Raw genomic sequence first — 20,050 nt, 5'->3', positions numbered from 1 at the left:
ATGTGTTTAATAGTGAAATAAACCTGATACTAATTATTATTTTCTTTTTATTTGCATATACATTTTCCATTTTTAATAAGGGCAAGTGTCGGTCATCCAAATGGACAGCGACCGTACCCGTCTCCGCTGTCAATGCCCACTTGCAGCGACTGACCTGTCCTCGAAATGACTGGCATGCGTGCAGTGGGCATTCTCTCCAGGTTCGCTACGAGCAGATGTAGTCTGCTTACAGGTAACAGAAAGGTCCAGCGGTTCAGAAGGGTGTGTGGACTGCAGGCTTTGCGGTTGATCAAGCTGCAACCGGCTGCAAATCTGTTGGAATACGGATCTGTCGCTGGTGCCGGTGGTGACCTTTCACCTAGTTAGTATTGCAGCCAAAAGTATTCTGCGTAGTTGTTAGAGCCATACAGTAAAACACGAAAAGTAACGTAAAAGATTTGCATTTTCGTTACATAGCCATTGCAAATGATTTATATGGGATTGTGATTTTTGACTTGACTTATCAGTGTGGTAATACATCTGCCACATAAAATAGGTGTATTTTAAGCAACTCAGCATTTTCTACCAAACAGGTCTGAATTGTAGTGTTTTCACTATTTAAGAACCTCTGCAATGTATTCAGATTGAATTGTGCATTTTCTCAGTTCGCTGCTCTGCCTGTATATAAAAAAATGTTAAATGGTTTTTTAAAGCATGGATTGCTTAAAATGGGTGTTAACATAAAAGTGATACATGTGTAACAGTTTAAACCTTAACCAAATATGAATACAGGTGTTAAGAAATAACATTTATACAGGATATTATCCAAACAAACAAATCCTAGTCATTTTGGACAGGCCAACTATTCCACTCTGCAGTCTCCTTCTGTGCCAGATACAATTAAACAAATGTGGCAGTCAGTGTTTATATATGCATTTCTACTTTGTATTTAACAAAAATTGTATTTTGATGTAGGTTAATTTTGTAATTATGAACTAAGCAGTAATTAGTGCATTTGCAGTAATGATAACTACACTTTATCATTGTTGGTGTGTTGTGCTTTGAAAGTAGCATATCTCAGTCATGTTTCTTTCTTTTTATTATTCCTGTTTTGATATTTTTTGATATATTGATATATTCAGAATATGAATATGTGTGGTAGTTTCACTGTCTTACATTACTTGTGAAATTTCTTTAAAAAAAACTGAAATTTTTAATTGAGATCATTTTAAATTATGTCCCCAGAGCTCTATAAATATGGTAATTATTTTATTTTTATATTATGTTTTGTAGATTTGTTTGTGGCTGTTTAATATAGCAAGGCCCTTGCCTTCCTGTTGTATTATTCAGGTTGTTGTGGGAGTTGTAAGTGTATTTTTTTACTGTATTATATCTAAAACCCATTAATACATAGATCAATATCTGATCTGAGGTAACTGCAAGCTGCATCGTTTAGAAAGAAATGATGCTTGATTTGCCATTTGTATAGTGGAATGCTTATTTCCACATATATCATCTTGCTCTCTTTTGAGACATACACACTAGTGTGAGTGAATCCTAGGGCCTGCCTGCATGCAGCACCCCTGGAGCAATCAGGGCTCAAGGGTCCAACAGCAGCATCAGTCTGCTGACCTTGAGATTCAAACTGGTGACCTACTGTTCACGGGCACAGGGTCCTAACCTGCTGACCCCCCATGACTGTCGTAACTCATTCCTGGAAAAGATTTAATGTTGTATGGATGGGTTAGAATGTGGTTTGTATGTCAGCAATCTGGGCCACAGTTCATCCATTTTTGTGTTGCTAATATCATGGTGTTAAGCAGCCATGTGGCTGGTATAGACCCCGCATGACCTGTCTCTATAGTTTCCATTCCTTTTATAGTTTGTCTACTTGTGCAGCCTCTGTTCTTTATTAGCCCACGGTATGTGTATGTTGTTCAGTTACTTGTTATAACCAGTCATGTTTCCTGTTTTTATTTTTTTAGGCCATAACTGCCGTAACCTTACAGTTTTATCCACCATGTCAGGTAAACACATTTAACTTCAGCTGTGTTCAAAAGCTTAAAACAGAGTGTTCAGTGCTCATTTTCACCTTTCACTTTACATAGCTCGGACGTACGTCAATTACGAGGTCAAGGATGACGTGGCCGTCATTCGGATCAATGACCCGAACTCAAAGGTACCTGTTCCCTGTGTTGCCTGACAGTGGTGGCAGGGGGTTATATGCCCTTTGCATAGGGGTGGCTGCTGATCCAGCTTTTCTGTGGCACGTCTCTACTGTGCCAACGCAGGTCAACACGCTGTCGGCCCAGATGCAGAGCGAGATGACCCAGGTGATGAATGAGGTCTGGGCCAATGGCGCCGTGAGGAGTGCCGTCCTCATCTCCTCCAAACCCGGCTGCTTCATCGCCGGAGCAGATATCAAGTCAGTGATCCAATCCTGAATAAATCCTTACCTAATGTTTCAGACCCCCTCAGTCTCGTCATACACTTGTACTAATACTTTTACTACTACTAATACTACTGCTAATAGTAATAATAATAAAATGCTTTGATATTTGCTGTGTTCTTGTGGCCACCGTTACTCTCAAAAAATACTTTGTCAAATGCTTCCGGAAACCCTGAAAGTATTCAATATATTGAACTGATCTCCCAACTTCTCTACAGCACTGACACCTGCTGGCAGCTACATGGAATGACATATAGAGCCTCACCCTCAAAATACACACACATAACTGTAGTATTTAACTAACAGTCTTTAGTATCTCAATACCCAGCACTGCTTTTGTGTTTATAGGTCGCGAGAGTCTGGAGACAGTTCAGATTTAGACTTATGGGAGACCAAGGACAGAATAATGTCTCATCAAAGCTAAACGCGCGTTCTCTGGTGAACGGAGAACCATTTCATTCTGTCTGTTCTGTCCACAGCATGATTGAGGCCTGTCAGACTGAAGAGGACGTCACAGCCATCTCTCAGGAGGGACAGAAGATGTTTGAAAAAGTCGCCAAATCGCCCATTCCCATCATAGCGGCCATTAACGGCTCCTGCCTGGGGGGGGGGCTAGAGGTGGGCCTCACCGAGCCGTTCTGTATGGTCAAATGTACCGGAGTCACTCTGTTCCAGAAACGTCTGCATGTACCGATTGCTTGGGGGTCACCCTCTGCCTTCTTCCGCGTTGTCATGTGACCGCCTGGAACGGCTCACGCTTTACACGAGTGTCTCTCTTTCAGTTTGCCATCGCCTGCCAGTACCGGGTGGCGACGAAGAGCAAGAAAACCATCCTGGGGACCCCAGAGGTCATGCTGGGTCTGCTGCCAGGGGCGGGGGGCACACAGAGACTGCCCAAAATGGTGAGGATATGAATATATACATTTATGTAATAGATGCTTTGATCTAAAATGATGTACAATTGAGGAAGCTGGGTCAGTCAGTCCCTGGAGCAACTGGCCCAAAAATCACTCTGCTGACCCTGGGATTTGAACCAGCGACCTTCTGATCACTTGCACAGCATCCTAATCCACTGCCCCACCCAGAGCCAGGGTGTTTTCACCCCCTGGATGTAAATAATGAATATCAGCATGTGAGGTTGTTTTCAGTTTAACCATCTTCTTTCGCTCCTGGGTGTCAGGTCGGGCTTCCTGCCGCTTTCGACATGATGCTGACCGGGAGAAACTTGAGTGCGGATAAAGCCAAGAAGATGGGGCTGATCCATCACCTAGTCCATCCCCTCGGTACAGTCCGCTGGACTCTCTCCTGACCGCTGAGCAGTTTCTCTCGACTCTTTCCTGACATGTTTACACATTTCTATGCAAAAACGATGAGATTCGCTGATCACTCAGTTGCTTATTCGCAGTCCTGTTACTTTTAATTTTCTCAGGTCCTGGCCTTAAACAGCCTGAGGGAAGAACGATCGAATACCTGGAAGAGGTTGCAGTGGGTCTCGCTAAAGGCGTTGCCAGTGGGACTGTCCCTGTTAAGCCCCAGAAAAGAATCATGCAAAGTCAGTAGGCTGACCGACTGGAGAAGTGATGTCATCCTGTATCTCCACAGCTATCATTTGGGGGTTATGAAAAGGCTCCAGCATTGTAATTTGAATGCATCTCACAAATAATTGGTTATAATCCTTACCTCTCAACTTGTTTGAAAATGGTTACGATAAATTTCTGCGGAGGAAATGAGAGCTGAGTTCTTTACCTGCCCTTTATGTGGAAAATAACTAACCGAAAACACTTTAGGTGAAATGTATTAAACGTTTTGTATATAATACCTTGAGTATAATACCTTACAAATCCTTTCTAGTAGCATAAAATAGAGCAGGGCTCTTCAAATCTGGACCTCGATTGCAAATTTAGGCCTTGTTTTCAGTTCTCCCAGGTAATTACTTTAATAATTACTGATTCTGATTGGTCAGAGGCTTCACACCTGGCTCACAAGTAAAGGAAGGCTGGAAAGTCAGCAGGGCTCGGACCTCGAGGACCGTGATTTGAACAGCACTGCTTGTGTAAAATTGTGATCCCCATATGCACCCTGGAGCCTTTCTGAAGCACATAGCCGCACCTCCGTTTATCTGATGCCCCTTAATCCCATTTAAACCTTGTACTATGTATCATTAAGTCATTCACTCATGTGTCCAGTCCTGCTGTGGAGCCTCCTGTCCTGTTATGGTCAAAGATGAACCTGTCTGAGGCAGCCAGGGTCCCTCATCTCTTACTACCAATCTTTTCACAGAGATACAAGATTACATCATGGGGATTCCATTGGTACGCCAGCAAATCTACAAGACCGTTGGCAAGAAGGTAGCGAAGCAGACGAAAGGCCTGTATCCAGCCCCTCTGAAGATCATCGAGGTATGTGACCCACCACGGCCTTTGGAGGTCATCCGTCTCTCGAGCCTTTCGTTACAGTCCATTCCCTTAGAGCCTCGTCCCAGATCTTGTCTGTCCTCCAACAGGCCGTTCAGGCAGGATTGGAGAAGGGCTCCGAGGTTGGATACGTGGTAGAGTCACAAGTAAGGAAGCCTGTAAGGGACAAAACGTTTCCCAGGAACGGAAGGTGAGACATGGCTTTAGCCTCTGTTTTTTTCTGTCCTTGTAGAATTTCGGGAAACTAGCGATGACCACGGAATCCAAGGCCCTTGTCGGCATTTACCATGGTCAGGTGACATGTAAGAAGAACCGATTTGGGACTCCGGAAAAGGAAGTGACGTAAGCAGAGATATGTGGCGATGACAGCATGCTAGAATGGATGGATTTCCAGCTGGTTATTCCTGACTTTCAGTGTGACGTAAAATATGACGTACGTACGAAAACCTTCCAAACACTACTGATGATTCTGCACGTGTCAGGAAGCTGGCAGTCTTAGGAGCAGGACTGATGGGAGCAGGAATCGCCCAGGTGACCGTGAACCGGGGTGTCGGCACTATCCTGAAGGACACCTCAGAGGTGGCTCTGAGCAGGGGCCAGCAGCAAGTTTACAATGGGTGGGTGTGCACTCGCAGCTGACAGCCACCAGAGGGCACAGTCTTCTTGTAAGAGCACATAGGCGACTGGCCAACAGCAGCCACACGTAATCATTCACATTTCTTAGGTTTAATGAAATGACCAAGAAGAAGAGGATTACAGCCTTCGAGAGGGATACCAGTATGTCCAGCCTCAGTCCACAGTTGGACTACAGTGGCTTTGACAAGGTGGATATGGTCATCGAAGCGGTTTTTGAGGACATGGATTTAAAGCACAAGGTCCTGAAGGACGTAGAAGCAGTAAGTAAGACACTCATTTGCTGTAACTGTTCAAAAAGTCCCGTGGAAGATACCTGACCAGCACTGTGAACTGTTGTTGAAGGTTCTACCGTCTGAATAACCTTCAGACTCAAAACATCTTCATTTTTAGCTGATGATGGTAATGTAAACAAGCTGTGCTGTGATTCTTTAACTCATCTCTTTAAGGTAATATCCCCTCACTGTGTTTTCGCCACCAACACCTCTGCACTTCCAATTAAAGACATCGCTGCTGTAAGCAAGAGGCCGGAAAAAGTGAGTAACTGGTCTGATTGGTCAGATTTGGACTGGGCATGCCAAGTGAGACACCTGATTGGTCAGATTAGGAGCAGACAAAGTGACTGACCGGCCTAATTGGACCAACACCCTGATCTGAACTGCCTTCTCAGGTCATTGGGATGCACTATTTCTCCCCCGTGGAGAAAATGCAGCTGCTTGAGATAATAACTACTGACAAGACATCCAAAGACACGACTGCCTCTGCCGTCGCTGTCGGTCTCAAGCAGGGCAAAGTCGTCATAGTCGTGAAGGTGGGTCTGTCTCTGTGGACATACTCAGCTACAAACGCTCTGTCTGTGTGTGTGTGTGTGGTGGGGGGGGGGGGTGGGGGGGGGGGGTGTAGCATACTTGGTGGTAATATTGGTACAACTGCACCTGAACTCTTTCAAACATTATTAGTTGTGATGGGTGGTCTTTTTCTTAAAGGGGTAGTGCAGTATTTTATCGTACATTCTAACAGGCAAAAGTATTTTGCCGCCTTTGAAACTACACATGGATTATTTTAGGCTCTTGAAGTTCTGGTGGATGGATATAACCTTCATCTTGTTTATTCGCCTTTTCTCCTGCCCTCATAGGACGGCCCTGGCTTCTACACCACCAGGTGTCTGGCTACCATGATGGCAGAAGCGGTCCGAGCTCTACAGGTAGTCACTCGTTTTTCGCCCCCCCCCCCCCCAGAAAGCAGAGCGCCCTTGTGCCCAGTGGGAGGGTTCACACTGCTGTTGTGTCCCCCTTAGGAGGGCATGGGCCCCAAGAAACTGGACTCTGTCACCACCAGTTTTGGCTTTCCAGTTGGTGCTGCCACCCTGCTGGACGAGGTTGGCATCGACGTCGGCACCCATGTGGCCGAGTACCTTTCCAAAGCCTTTGGGCCACGTTTCGGGGGTGGCGATATCGAGGTTATGAAGGCCATGTTGGAGAAGGGGTTCAAGGGTAAGGCACGTGAAGGAGACCGCCCGATCTCCTGGCTGAGCTGCGAACGCTTCGTAGACTATTTCAATGTTTGCATTCGCCTGTAGGCCGCAAGTCAGGAAAGGGATGTTTCATCTACGAGAAGGGATCGAAGAAGAAGAAGGTCAACCCGGGAGTTGAGGAGATTGTGAAAAAGTTCAAATTGGCCATACCAGCATCTGTGTAAGATGGTCTGCCTGGCGTCACCCCAACCCGCTCTGTTTGTCTATAAATGGCACGATGAACGTTGGATACTGTATCCTCAGATCTTCAGACTTGGACCTGCAGTTCCGCCTGGTGTCCAGGTTCGTGAACGAGGCCGTGATGTGTCTCCAGGAGGGGATCCTGAGTGGCCCAGTGGAGGGGGACATCGGAGCCGTGTTCGGATTGGGGTTCCCTCCCTGCCACGGAGGTGAGAGGCAGCCAATCTGGTGACCACAGTGTCTTACCTGGATACCGTTACGAGAACCTATCCCCGTCTCTAGGGCCGTTCTGGTTCGTGGACTCGTTCGGGGCAGACAATCTGGTGCAGAAGATGAGGAAGTTCGAGGAGGTGTACGGGAATCAGTTCACGCCGTGCCAGCTCTTGCTTGATCACGCCAAGGACAGCAGCAAGAAGTTCCACAAGTAGCTAGTACAAGCAGCTGCGGCCAGCGTCCGGCATTACGCAGCTCTGCCATTTCCCATGGGAACCGAAGTTTGCCTTGTTCGCCAATCCTCTGTTTGGCTCTCAGTACTCAAAGTACTCTGAGTACTGCGTCGGCAGCTTTTGATCATAAAGCGCTTGGATGTATTGCCAAATGGTTCCTTCCTAGTTGCAGGAATCTAGCCTACAATTATGAATGTACTCTGCACTTTTTTGCTTGTTTTGGAGTTACGGGTTAGTGCAGGTTTAACGGTCATGCACTTTAATTCAATTCAATGAAGGAACAAAATTAAGGTAACCAATGCAAACTAGTCTGCACTAGTGTTTTTGAGTGACGGATACATGATTCTGGTTTATCAAATGCAGTAAAATTTAAAAAAAAGAACCACGTTACTGTATAATTTTGTATGCTATTTATTTTCTTCTAATCCATAAGGATTAAAGCATACAGAAAATAAAATTTCAGTACAATTGAAATAACGCTACGGTTGTTAAATATTATTTAATAATATAATGCTCTACAGAAGGGAAATAAAGTCGATCCATAAATATACATACAAACTTTTGGGCACAAAGATGTTAAAACCCAGTAATTAAACTGTAATTTACAGCCATCTGACAAACACTATACACAGACAGCAGTGATTAGTAAACTCAAATTACAGTCCTTTAATACAGTGTACTTAATTACAGGCATGTTCTCATGGTCGTACAAAAGATGCTTGCTTCCCTTTTTAAGAGTTCTGCTGCAAGAAGTTTATTTTATATATAAAAAAAGTGGTTGGAGAAAATTTGTACTTGTGTTGAGAGAGGAACCACGCTGTTCTGGAAGGAGTTCTGGCAAATGCCAGGGGTTCTGGGATCCATCCGTGCGGTTGCCTAGCAACGAGGCCCAGGGTACAACTTTGCTGTGATTTCTCAGAGTTTGTCCTCTTGGCTTCAGCAGGAAGGGCAGCACAGACGTGGGTTCGTGGGTGGCAGGTTAGTGGCCAGCGTGGGCCCTAGCACCTGGAGAACCCCAAACTTAAAACGGGAAAAAAAAACTTCAACATAAACAACCGTTTGTGCTGACGGCAGTCTCAGGAGTGTGCGACCCATTCAGCTGCGAGAACCACCCGCACCCGACTGCATGAACCTCTTCAGTCAAAGGTCTAAAGGTCATTCCAGGTTGGGCTTGTATTTAAATAAATGGAAAAATTAACATTAAGCTTCTGCATTTAACATTGTGTTTTACAGACTTTTAGATTCGACTCACTTCAAGTCCACCAAGTCCTGGCTTCAGCCGGACCTATAATTCACATTAAAAAGAAGAAAAAAAAAGACGAAACTTACTCCAAATCAATTCACACGGAAGCTTTTTCCACAAATAATGATTTTAAACCACAAGGCACATGAAATGATTCATCAGATGATTCATAAAATCATTCATAAAGCTCGGACACACAACATCGACTCAGCGTGCAGACACTGTCCTTTGGGAACACATGGCCATATCGTTTACCGGTGGTTTAATTCCCTGCGCAGACACCCGTCAGGTTCTAACTGAACCCAGAATGAGGGTGACCTCTAAACGGCCATGGGGCAGGAATAGCAGTAGCGGGAGGCTGCTAGGCCTGTGTTAGTGACATTTCTGCTGTCGTGGGGCTCGGCCCCCCGGCCCTGCACAGGTCTGAACCGCGGCCCTCACAACCACAACCACGGTCAAGCTGCGTTTAGATCTTGGGCCTCCAGCCTTTGATGAACTGCATGATCTTCTTGACCTGCAGCTTGGTCAGCTTGAAGTCGTCGGACAGGATCTCCTCTGTGAGCTGCACGAAGATGCTGCCGTCGATGCGTTCCCTCACGAAGAAGGCCACCACGTCCTCCGACAGGCCGATGAAGCGCAGGCACTTAGAGACTTCCTCCACAGAGAGCATGGAGAGGTCCGAGGGGGGGTGCCACATAGGCCCCTCCCCGGTAGTCTGGGCCGCGCTGGGGGCATCCCCGGAGGGGGTCGAGGAGGAGCTCTCGGAGCTGCACTTGGTGGACGCTGGCGGGACCTCGATGACGCCCTGTGTGAGGTAAACCCTGGTGATGCCGCCCTCGGCCCCCCTGACGACGGCGGGGGAGAGAGGGGCCACGCTCCTGATGACGATGTTTTCAGCCTCAAAGCCTTTGGCTGGCCGGGGAGGGGGGGTTGGCCCGGTCCCCTGGCTGCCCTCGCTGCCTTTCAGGGTCTGTTCATTCTGGCTGCCTGTCGTGTCACGCCCCGCCTTGGGGGCGGCGATGTCGGGCGATATGCGGCTCACGCAGGAGTCAAAGGTGTCTGAGGACAGGGAGGGGGGCCGTGGCCGGTCCCTGCTGTCCAGCCACTCTGCTGGGGACGAGGACAGACTCCGTCCGTAGCCGGGGTTGGCGAAAGGGTTCAAGGCCCCGAAAGGGGCGAAGCGCTTTTGGGAATGCGGGGGCTTCAGTCTGGGGCAGCTGTAGTAGCTCTTGTGCGTGGAGTCTGTGCTCAAGAGCGGTGTGGAGCGACCACTGGCCACGCTGGGCGTGCTGTCTGAGAAGGCCCAGGGGTCCGACCAGGAAGCCTGGGCGGGCTGCACCCCGGGGCTGCCCCCACCCCCGGTGAGTGGGCGGCTGGCCGAGTCGGTCGCCTTACAGTCCCCCCACGTGCAGGGGTAGCAGTAGAGGGAGTAGGAATCCGGGGACGGCGAGCAGCTGCCACTGCGAGGACCGGAGCTGCAAGGGTCAGCAAAGGGGGATAGGTGTCAACACAGCTGCAGCAACACACCACAAGGGGGCGCTGTGCCCACTCTTCCTGTTATGCTCTGTTAAGTCAAGGTGTTTGTCATTTTTCCATGTTTCTATTTATTTATAATGGAAGAATTAAAACATAATTCATCCACCCCTCACCATATATAAGCAATAAGGTGGGTAGAAGGTGAATTCAGACCAGTGGATGCAGGCTAATCACAGAAATGTAAAGCATACAATATCCCTCTTAATACTCCACGAAGAGGGCGGAAATTAACACAGACAGCTGCAGTTCGGTGATTAAAACGTCAAGCATGAGTCAAAGGAGGCAGTGAAGAGCCGTCGGCACGGGGGAAGTGACATTTACAGCACTGATGCTGCGATTGTGAAACGGGTAAAGCGGGTTAGTTAGCTGGTAATGGGAATCATTAGGCAACGGAGGAGCTCAATGCTGCGTTTTGTATGGATCCCTAGAAGAACTTCAAAGGAGCAGAGTGAATCCGGCTGGGCTGCTTCATTTTCCGGAGGGCACGTCACAGGAAGCTGGCCGGCAGAGATTCAATTTATTCAGTATGGGGGGGGGGGGGGGATGATTGCTTGACCAGCCCGCAAAGCCCTGGGACACTGGAGCTGCAGAGATACAGCATGGGAATCGCTGTGCGACCGGCATCGCAAACCAAAGCAACAGCTCATCATAATAGACTATCCATGCATCCTTTTCCCAACCACTTACCCAGTAATGATAATAATCATAATAATTTGAACCCACAACCCAGGGTTGTGGGTTCAAATCGTTCCTCTGGGTGTCAGGCACTTGGCTTGATCTCCCCCAGATCTGCATGTTTCTCCCACACGCTTTGTGGTTTCCTCACGCAGCCCAGACAGCTAGCCTAAATGGCGGCCATTGCATATACACATATCGGCTCTGCCATTCAGGGGGCCCCCTATGCTGCTGGGGAAATGGATTCAGGCCCTCCCTTCCCCATGGCAAACTTGAAGTCATGAAGATGTTTCTTTTAAGCTAAAGAAAGTTCCAGACCATTCAGATATCTTGAAAAGTATAGACGTCATAAAACTGGGCGGGGGGGGGGGGTGTGTGAACGGGAACAGGAAGTGCATGCTCTGCTTGGGCATTACCATGGCAACATCACTAGTCCTTTCAGCAGACTCTGGCTTGCGCCCCTAGATTTCATGTAACAATAACTGATGAGCCCAGGATGAGGCAATATTTTTAGATATTTCATCTGAAACCGTATTGCAGCATGAAGGGGCAGAGTGCGTAGTGGCTATGTGGGCAAATCGCGGCACCCGGGACACTCACACATCCTGAAGCCCCGATGAGTAGTAGGAGAGGCCGGGGCTGGGGGTGCCGGAGGCCGGCGGCAGCTGGCACTTGGGGAACCGCGGCGGCACCGGTGGGCTGGGGGCAGGGCCTCCTTTGGCAGCCCGTGGCGGGACCGGGGGCGCGTTGAGGAAGCGGCATTCCTCCTTCACCTGTGCCAGACACGGGAAGAAGCTGTCAAACAACCGGAAACAAGAAGAAGGAGCTTGTGACGAGAGTAAGTGACAGAGACAGGGATTGTCTGATAAGAGGAGTGATGAAAGAAAGGTGAGCAGGAAGATGTACATGTTGCACAGTGAACACATATCCCACAATGCCCTGAGGCACAGCTGTGTGTAAAGAGGGGCTTTTTTGTTGTCCTGGCTCACAAAGAGCTGCACATGCCAAGGTGATCACCTGGATACAAGCTATATTTATGGGGTGGGGGACCCACCGTGCAGGATTGTAACTGGACCCCCTGTCAGCCAAGTGTACCCCCCAACACACATAAGCGGAAATGCCAAACTGCAAGGGAAAAAAAAACATCTCTCCACATTCACATAATTTAATAACTCTTCATTATTTAAAGTGTCACTTCACAAAAAACACACCGGATAAGAATTCATGAGTTTCCTCTTCATACTTTGACCGGGATTAAATCCACCAGGTTCTTCACATGCTTTAAAAATCACAGTGACAGATTTATTGTGCCATGTGGTGTTCTGTATCTCTGATAGGGAGAAAAACTCGACCAAGTCAAAGTCTCCCATTTCTATGAGACAAATGGAATAAAGGAGGATGGAAAGCGATGGCAGGGGCCTTGGGGGGGGGGTTAGCCTTTCCAGCCCTCAGCATGGGTATCCACACACACTTCACACAGTAACCTCATTCCTTCTGTTTACTCTCGGTCAGTCTGTGCCGCCGAAAGGTTCCAAATACCCACAGTCCGTCTTGATTTTTAAGTCTGAGGGCAGCTCGGATATGTCCTGGCGTGTGTGCCCATAAACGCCATTGTCTCGGGAGCGAGGGGCTACGCATGGCATTCAGAGAGTGTTATTTACATCTGACCGTTCCCCTCGTTCCTCAAGTACAGCAAACAGCCCATCATCAAACACTCTAGGCAGGGTCTTATTTACATTCTGTGTCCATCTGCCCAGGGGCCGTCAGCCAATGAACCGTGGGAACGAGGTGGCCTCGATCCCTGTCTTAATTACCGTGCTCGTCAATCTACCTGGAGACCGCTGACCTGGTAACGAGGCAGCCTCACCACAAGGCCTTATTTAGTCTTAGGGTGCTTTTCCACTGCATCAGGTACCGTACTTTTGGTACTTCAGGTGTTGGTTTTCCACTGGCATAAAAACTGGTACTGGCGCTGTATGACATCACAACATGAGGCGGGGTTTGTTGTACTGAATTCCAAAAATGGCTGTAGTATATTACAGGACTGGATGATGTGTGATATTAATGGCAACATTGCATGTTATGCACATCCAATTCTTAAATCGCTAGTCAGCTAGACTGAGATCAGATTTTTTTCGTACCTTCAGACTGTACGGACATTAATATCGCAGAGGGGTTAGTTTTGACCAAAACATTTTTACTCTGTAAAACATTTTGCCGAAAATATTTTTACTCTAGGAAACAAAACTGCAAGAACTGCAATTTTAATGATTGTTCCTTTTGAAGATTACCTGGTATATGTTTAAAAATCAGTTTAAAGTTTACCGCTGCTGCTTTCGCGTGAGTGCTGCATGCGCTCCCCCCAGCCAATCATAATAGTTTTCATTCTTGCAGTTTAAATTACTCATAGATGGGTTTTGGAAAAATTTATTAACTCTTTTTGCTTCATTACTATCCCAATATTTATTACAACAAAATCACATTTCAATATACACTCACCTAAAGGATTATTAGGAACACCTGTTCAATTTCTCATTAATGCAATTATCTAATCAACCAATCACATGGCAGTTGCTTCAATGCATTTAGGGGTGTGGTCCTGGTCAAGACAATCTCCTGAACTCCAAACTGAATGTCAGAATGGGAAAGAAAGGTGATTTAAGCAATTTTGAGCGTGGCATGGTTGTTGGTGCCAGACGGGCCGGTCTGAGTATTTCACAATCTGCTCAGTTACTGGGATTTTCACGCACAACCATTTCTAGGGTTTACAAAGAATGGTGTGCAAAGGGAAAAACATCCAGTATGCGGCAGTCCTGTGGGCGAAAATGCCTTGTTGATGCTAGAGGTCAGAGGCGAATGGGCCGACTGATTTAAGCTGATAGAAGAGCAACTTTGACTGAAATAACCACTCGTTACAACCGAGGTATGCAGCAAAGCATTTGTGAAGCCACAACACGCACAACCTTGAGGCGGATGGGCTACAACAGCAGAAGACCCCACCGGGTACCACTCATCTCCACTACAAATAGGAAAAAGAGGCTACAATTTGCACGAGCTCACCAAAATTGGACAGTTGAAGACTGGAAAAATGTTGCCTGGTCTGATGAATCTCGATTTCTGTTGAGACATTCAAATGGTACAGTCAGAATTTGGCGTAAACAGAATGAGAACATGGATCCATCATGCCTTGTTACCACTGTGCAGGCTGGTGGTGGTGGTGTAATGGTGTGGGGGATGTTTTCTTGGCACACTTTAGGCCCCTTAGTGCCAATTGGGCATCGTTTAAATGCCACGGCCTACCTGAGCATTGTTTCTGACCATGTCCATCCCTTTATGACCACCATGTACCCATCCTCTGATGGCTACTTCCAGCAGGATAATGCACCATGTCACAAAGCTTGAATCATTTCAAATTGGTTTCTTGAACATGACAATGAGTTCACTGTACTAAAATGGCCCCCACAGTCACCAGATCTCAACCCAATAGAGCATCTTCGGGATGTGGTGGAACGGGAGCTTCGTGCCCTGGATGTGCATCCCACAAATCTCCATCAACTGCAAGATGCTATCCTATCAATATGGGCCAACATTTCTAAAGAATGCTTTCAGCACCTTGTTGAATCAATGCCACGTAGAATTAAGGCAGTTCTGAAGGCGAAAGGGGGTCAAACACCGTATTAGTATGGTGTTCCTAATAATCCTTTAGGTGAGTGTATATAGCCCTAGTATATTATAGTAAACACTTTAATTTCTCGTCGCACCATCCAGATCTTCTGGTTTTTCTGACCATATCGCATTTAAAACTTGGGTCTCTTCATCTGTTCATTATTTATAACTTTTTTTTTTTTACTTTGTTTATTGTTGTTTTCTGAGTCCGTAATTTTTTTCTAGACAACAAATGTATTATGTTTCAGAGGCAGGTTAACTGCTTAACCAATCAGGAATAAACGCTTTGCAAGTCCCACCCTAAAGTACCAAAAAACCCCAGCTGGTTTGGCACTTTAGGTACTGGAACCTTTGGTGTTGCTACTCGACCGGAAGTCAATGGAAAAGGGAAAGTACTGAAAGTGCAGGAGAAAAGCAGCTTTATTTAATGTGCTTGTGAATCTACCTGGAGACTGCTGACATAGTAACGGGGTGACCTTACCACAAGGCCTTATTTACCGCTAACATGGTAACGGTGAGGCCTCACCACAAGGCCTTAGCCTTATTTACTACTGACATGGTAACAGGGCAGCCTCACCACAAGGCTTTAGCCTTATTTACCGCTGACATGGTAACGCAGTGGCTTCACCACAAGGCCTTAGCCTTATTTACCGCTAACATGGTAAAGGTGCGGCCTCACCATAAGGCCTTAACCTTATTTACCGCTAACATGGTAACGGTGAGGCCTCACCACAAGGCCTTAGCCTTATTTACCGCTAACATGGTAAAGGTGCGGCCTCACCATAAGGCCTTAACCTTATTTACTGCTAACATGGTAACGGTGAGGCCTCACCACAAGGCCTTAGCCTTATTTACCGCTAACATGGTAACGGTGAGGCCTCACCATAAGGCCTTAACCTTATTTACCGCTAACATGGTAACGGTGAGGCCTCACCACAAGGCCTTAGCCTTATTTACCGCTAACATGGTAAAGGTGCGGCCTCACCATAAGGCCTTAACCTTATTTACTGCTAACATGGTAACGGTGAGGCCTCACCACAAGGCCTTAGCCTTATTTACCGCTAACATGGTAACGCAGTGGCTTCACCACAAGGCCTTAGCCTTATTTACCGCTCTCGACAGTCAACCTGGAGACCACTGACATAGTAACACGGTGGCCTCACCACAAGGCGTTAACCTTATTTATTTATTATAACTGCGCCCGACAGTCAACCTGGAGACCACTGACATGGTAACGAAGAGGCTTCCCTGCACTCATCAACTGAACCATAGGACCAGATATTCCATTATGTAGTGTTAAATGATATAAATTGTGGAGGAACATCAGACCAGGCTCCAGCCGCCCTGCAAACCCTGACCAGGATAAGTGAATAGAAGATAGATGGATGGATGGATGATCAGACCTTTTTTAGAGTGAAGCAAAGCCACCAGAGCTGCTAGGAGCTTCTGAAGCAGGACTGAGTCTCTGTCACACCTCCCGCCCCGAGCAGAGATCAGTTCATTGAGAATGTGCCATAGGGTATAATTCGCCCGCTATGAGCTGCTGGAGCCTCCTGAACATCCGTCTCCCCACGTCCACAGGTCCAGCCACACCTCGCGTTTCATATTCACACTGCAGCGATTGGACGGGCTCCCTGTCGGCTCCGTGTGCATGCGACTCTGCTCGGACCCCCGAGCCCCTCATGTCCGCACTTTACGGGCTACCTCCCGAGCATAATGTACAGACGATCATCATGGTCTATTAATGTTCCTCTGCACAGAGCAGGGTTCCAGTAAACTGGTGGTCAGAGCCTGCAGTTTAAAAGCAGCGTTAAATGAATTATTCAGTGAAGCTCAGAAATGTGTCTATTAGTGTTTTATGACCGAGGTGAAGTGTAATAAAAAAAACATCTGTTTATCTTTCTAAAAGCGCGAGTAAGACACGGATTTGAGGGCTCCTTGCAAACCGTTTTTTTTCCTGTGATTAATTATCAAAAAAGAAGGCTGTGGGGGGGCTGCACTCTGCAGACGACCTGTCTTCTCAGGACGGGGACAGTTTTTAATCGATTAGACCTTCTTCGGAAGAAGAGAAAGAGGAGTACTTACAGCTTCCGACTTAGGAGGGACGGGAGGTGGAGTCGGGACGGTGCTCGTCTCGATCTGCACCACGCTGACGTGGGATGGCCCCATGGCACTCTCCAAGGAGGAAGAAGAGGAGTGGAAGGATATCAAGTTGTGCTCCGCCTTCCCCGTGGGGTCCGACATGGCGGGATTTCCGCAGGTGTCGCCTTGACCCGCTGGGTTTTGATTCATCCATAGCTCCTCATACGGAATTTCCAGCTGCTCAGGGTTCCGGAATTCACCGTCAGGCCAATCGGGCGTCATGTACTCGCGGTCGGTGTCGCCGCCCTCGCTGGGCGTGAGGAGTTCGTGTGGCAAGATCTGCTGCTCGCCCAGTGAGTCCCTGCAGCTCTGGGAATGCCCGTCGCCGTTGGCACTGATCAGTGAGCCGCCGCCGCCGCCGCCGCCATAAACGCACAGCGAGAGGCGCTGCAGCGACTGTGTGATGTCATCACGCCCATAGCCTGGGGAGGTAAAGCCCGGGGAGGTGTAGCCTTGGAGGCACACACGGATTCGACGCGGGCTGGTGCACTCCTCCGTGAAGTCGGTCTTAGCCTCCCTCACCGCTTTTGAGTAGTCATCCGGGTTGAATTTCTCCTGGCAGATTAAGGCGCTCTCCAAAGTGACCTTCTCGAAAACCGGGTCGCCCCTGAGGAGCCCCTCTGGCAAGATAAAGCGGGGCATGTCCGTAAGCAGCAGGAAGTGGAAAGGGATCACTTCCTCTTTGCGCAGGATGCAACAGAGGACCACCGTTTTGGAGATGATGCTCACCAACTTGTAGCGGTTGCCCTCGCGGATGACGTGAATGTCGTAGGGGTTGCGGGGGGGCCGGCTGGGCACAGTGACATTGGCGGGCAGGCGGACCTTCTCGATGATGCTGCGGATGGTGTGCTCGCCCTCCTGCATCTGCAGCTCCAGCGGGCTGCGTGTGCTGAACTTTCCCTTGCACTGGAAGGGCAGGCTGATGCTCTCGTTGGTGCGGTGGTTCATGCAGATCAGGCAGGGCATCTTGCCCTTCACCTGCTTGGTGAACGTGTTGCTCTTGCCCAGCTTACGCAGGATGGTATTGAAGCGTGATTTTTCGCGCACCGTCTTGGCGCACAGGATCTCCGCCTGGCCCATGAGCGTGAGCTCGTCGCCCGTCTGCAGTGTGAAGTTGTAGGCCTCGCTGTCTTCGCTGAATTCTCCAGACACGACCTATGACAATGAGTGGTGGCAAAATGTAAAATACACAAACTAACAAGGTAACAGCAAAGAGTTAAAATTATAGATGTGCAGTGTGGGAGTCAGCTCTAAGGTGTGTGTGTGTGTGTGTGTGTGTGTGTGTTTGCACTCGATACAGCAGCTAACTACATGAACTCCGAACCCAGATCCAAGGTACTACATCACTGCCCTAAAACACGAACCTCAATGTGTCACCAAACAACTAAAAGATAAGAATGAAGAGGTGTGAGAAAGTCTTTGTTACTGGCCTAATATCACCATCCGATGAAGCGTGATAACATTATTGGACCCACGTGGACCCTCCCTGGTCACGCCATGAAGCCAGCCAATCAGACTGCGCAAATATTTGTAAATCACGCTGGAGGAAGGGAGGACTTATAAATGAATGAATGTAACTTTTATATGGTACTTTCAGCAACCAAAAAGGAGCCACTTCAATCACCACCATATAGCACCCACCCGGATGATGCAACAGCAGCCATTCTGCGCCAGTACACTCACCACACTGTAGGTAAGGTGGCGAAGGGGCAGGAGAGAATTCACAATTTAGATATAGGGGATGATTAGGAGGTCAGGTTTTAAATGGGCCACAGTGGGCAATTTTTGCCAGGACATCGGGGTACCACCCCTACTCTTTCAAAATATGCCCAGGGATCTTTTATGACCTCAGAGAATCAGGACCTCAGTTTTACATCTCATCCAAAGGATGGCGCCATTTTTATAGCACAGTGTCCCCATCACTGCACTGCGGCACTGGGATCCACACAGACCACAGGATGGGCTGACCTGTTGGCCATAGTGTCCCCGTCACTGCACTGGGGCACTGGGATCCACACAGACCACAGGATGGGCTGACCTGTTGGCCATAGTGTCCCCGTCACCGCACTCGGGCATTGGGACCCACATTGACCTCAGGGATCCACACAGACCACAGGATGGACTAACCTGTTGGCTGCACCAACACTGCTTCCAGCAGCAGACCAGCTTTAATGATTAGTCTCCTATCCAAGTACTGGCCAGGCTCAACCCTGTTCAGCTTCAGGTGGATTACCAAGTCTGACCTGCATGAGAGCTTATCTGAAGGGCTTCTTCATAAATACTCCCAACACCTGAAACATACTATGATCCATGAAAGGTACAAGAGATGGGAGATTCACTCCACTTCCTGACAGAGAGTAAGACCATTTCACTCCACTTCCTGTCAGAGAGTAAGACCATTTCACTCCACTTCCTGTCAGAGAGTAAGACCAATTCACTCCACTTCCTGTCAGAGTAAGGCCATTTCACTCCACTTCCTGTCAGAGAGTAAGGCCATTTCACTCCACTTCCTGTCAGAGAGTAAGGCCATTTCACTCCACTTCCTCTCAGAGAGTAAGGCCATTTCACTCCACTTCCTGTCAGAGAGTAAGACCATTTCACTAAACTTCTTGTCAGAGTGGAGTCATTACACGCCACTACCTGTCAGATGGACACTCTCCACGTGAGGAGAGCCCATTCAGTGTTCAGTTCCTCCCTGATCATCCCTGAGTCCTGTCCCTCTGACTGCACCAGACAACAGTCCTGGGAAGTGTGCAGTCGAGTGACAGTGAGGCGTCCCTCAGAACAGTACAGACAGGCTCCATTAGCACAGATGCTACAATGATGGTGAATGAATGAAAAGGCAATCTTGCTGTACAGCTTTTGCTACCTTATTTTCCAGGCTCTGTGACCATGCGAAGAAAGTCACATGTCACATTTGGTCAAGTCACATCGGCACTCTTAGCCTATCTGCCCCCCCCCCCCCCCCTCAGGCCAGGGGCCTTCTAGGGTCGGCCAGGGCTGCTGTTATCCCAGACTCTCTCCATCATATGACTGGACCTCCCAAGCTGATTCGATTCTGGTCATTTTGAGATCTCTCTGTGAACTTCCATTTTTTAGCAACCAGTGGCATTAAGGTGACATAGGCAACCAAGGGCGTCACATGGGATTTGA

General features: G+C 48.0%; 2 protein-coding genes across 3 annotated transcripts in view; one reads left to right on the top strand and one right to left on the bottom strand.

Annotated features, from left to right (window-relative positions):
• The first annotated feature begins 107 nt into the window (after positions 1-107).
• Positions 108-8,112, top strand: hadhaa (hydroxyacyl-CoA dehydrogenase trifunctional multienzyme complex subunit alpha a). Its single transcript, XM_023826544.1, has 20 exons — positions 108-232; positions 1,965-2,006; positions 2,088-2,158; positions 2,271-2,404; positions 2,908-3,046; positions 3,211-3,330; positions 3,609-3,711; positions 3,858-3,980; positions 4,709-4,827; positions 4,932-4,988; positions 5,075-5,184; positions 5,325-5,459; positions 5,567-5,738; positions 5,925-6,011; positions 6,146-6,286; positions 6,611-6,679; positions 6,773-6,968; positions 7,055-7,169; positions 7,253-7,398; positions 7,472-8,112. Exons 1-20 carry the CDS (start codon positions 166-168, stop codon positions 7,615-7,617), a joined length of 2,292 nt encoding a protein of 763 aa, XP_023682312.1. The 5' UTR covers positions 108-165; the 3' UTR covers positions 7,618-8,112.
• gareml (GRB2 associated, regulator of MAPK1-like) overlaps positions 8,031-20,050 on the bottom strand; it is a 29,578-nt gene continuing 17,558 nt past the window's right edge. For both annotated transcript variants that reach the window (XM_023826543.2, XM_072702989.1), the window contains 3 exons: positions 16,841-18,052; positions 11,690-11,862; positions 8,031-10,353 (listed from right to left, as the gene is read on the bottom strand). In XM_023826543.2, the coding sequence (XP_023682311.1) occupies positions 9,345-10,353; positions 11,690-11,862; positions 16,841-18,052 (2,394 nt within the window). In that variant the 3' untranslated portion in view covers positions 8,031-9,344. The remainder of the gene's footprint in view (positions 10,354-11,689; positions 11,863-16,840; positions 18,053-20,050) is intronic.

Source organism: Paramormyrops kingsleyae, chromosome 19 (assembly GCF_048594095.1).
Source record: "Paramormyrops kingsleyae isolate MSU_618 chromosome 19, PKINGS_0.4, whole genome shotgun sequence".
NCBI classification, from domain to species: domain Eukaryota; kingdom Metazoa; phylum Chordata; class Actinopteri; order Osteoglossiformes; family Mormyridae; genus Paramormyrops; species Paramormyrops kingsleyae.
Note: the sequence above shows the minus strand (reverse complement) of the source record. Positions and strands in the feature narration are given on the sequence as shown.